At 42.2% G+C, this 1,220-nt stretch overlaps 1 protein-coding gene across 1 annotated transcript in view; it reads right to left on the bottom strand.

Annotated features, from left to right (window-relative positions):
* Nucleotides 1-485: 485 nt before the first annotated feature.
* LOC109969768 (fructose-1,6-bisphosphatase 1-like) overlaps nucleotides 486-1,220 on the bottom strand; it is a 2,780-nt gene continuing 2,045 nt past the window's right edge. Inside the window, exons 6-8 of the mRNA XM_020616905.1 lie at nucleotides 1,100-1,220; nucleotides 800-989; nucleotides 486-700 (exon numbers count right to left, since the gene is read on the bottom strand). Coding sequence (XP_020472561.1) covers nucleotides 801-989; nucleotides 1,100-1,220 — 310 coding nt within the window. The 3' untranslated portion in view covers nucleotides 486-700; nucleotide 800. The remainder of the gene's footprint in view (nucleotides 701-799; nucleotides 990-1,099) is intronic.

Raw genomic sequence — 1,220 nt, 5'->3', positions numbered from 1 at the left:
GTCTGCTCTGAGCAGCCAGTTATCCACATAACTGTTTTTATAGAGTTTAAGTCTCATTAAGTCACACATCAGGCATTTAATCTACTTTTAGTTCCTTTGCTGGAAGCTACAGTACAATATCAGGAAGGATGCGGTCTGCATGTGTGAACTTACACAGGTACCTGACTATTTCAGTTAATTTATGTATAAATGTCGAAAGGATCTTGTGTTCATTTGAGCTTTAGAGGTGCTGTAAGTGGATCATTTTAATCAGAGACAGGCTGTTATCAGTCTTTGTGCTAAGCTAAGCTAGCCAGCTGTTAGCTGTATCTTTAGTGTATTTGCAGTACATGATAGTCGTATCAACCTTCTCATCTAATTCTTTGAGAGAACTAGTAACTGTACAGTTCATATCAGCCTACAATACTTACTTTGACCTTACATGGACATACTGTACACGTGCACTGGACTTTGACAACTCTGTGAAGAACTTGGACATTGTTTTATTTTTCTTTATTTTAAAAATATAGGGAAGTTTTCTTCAAATAGTACACAGACAGCAAAGAGCCAGAAGTGGTGCCATGAGAGGCGGAGTTTGTGGGTCCACTAAAGCTCCTGGCTCTGTCGTCAGCGCAGCTGAGGGAACGCGTTAACAATGAAAGTCCTGAATGAGCCTTTTCATTGTGCTGTTAGTCCTGATTTAGGTTCTCCACCACCGGACCTGTTAAATTTAAAGAGACAACACAAACACGTGTTATCTCAGACAGTGTCTTCTTTTATATTGTCCTGTGTACGCATTGTGCACAGCAGAGCCCAGTACCTCATTTGTTATGCTTCTTGTAAATGGAAAGATATTCCTGCACATCTTCAGGGGATCCAAGGACCACAGGGACTCGCTGGTGGATGGTGGTGGGCTGGATGTCCAGAACATTCATGGATCCTGTAGTGGCCATGCCTCCTGCCTGCTCCATGATAAAGGCCATGGGGTTGCATTCATACAGCAGCCTCAGCTGAAAGACAAGGAGAAAGAGAAGTGACTCAAAGAGCTGATTTGCAGTAAGCATGCATATTACAGCAACTTAAACACAGATGGTCTGAAAACATTAAATCACCTGCTCACCTTGCCTTTAGGACTCTTGACATTAGCAGGATATAAAAAGACTCCTCCATACACCAAAGTACGATGAACATCAGCAACCATCGAACCAACATAACGACTGCCATATGGAGCAGAACCATCC

Source organism: Monopterus albus, unplaced genomic scaffold (assembly GCF_001952655.1).
Source record: "Monopterus albus unplaced genomic scaffold, M_albus_1.0 scaffold181.1, whole genome shotgun sequence".
NCBI classification, from domain to species: domain Eukaryota; kingdom Metazoa; phylum Chordata; class Actinopteri; order Synbranchiformes; family Synbranchidae; genus Monopterus; species Monopterus albus.
This window is presented reverse-complemented; position numbering and strand designations above follow the sequence as displayed.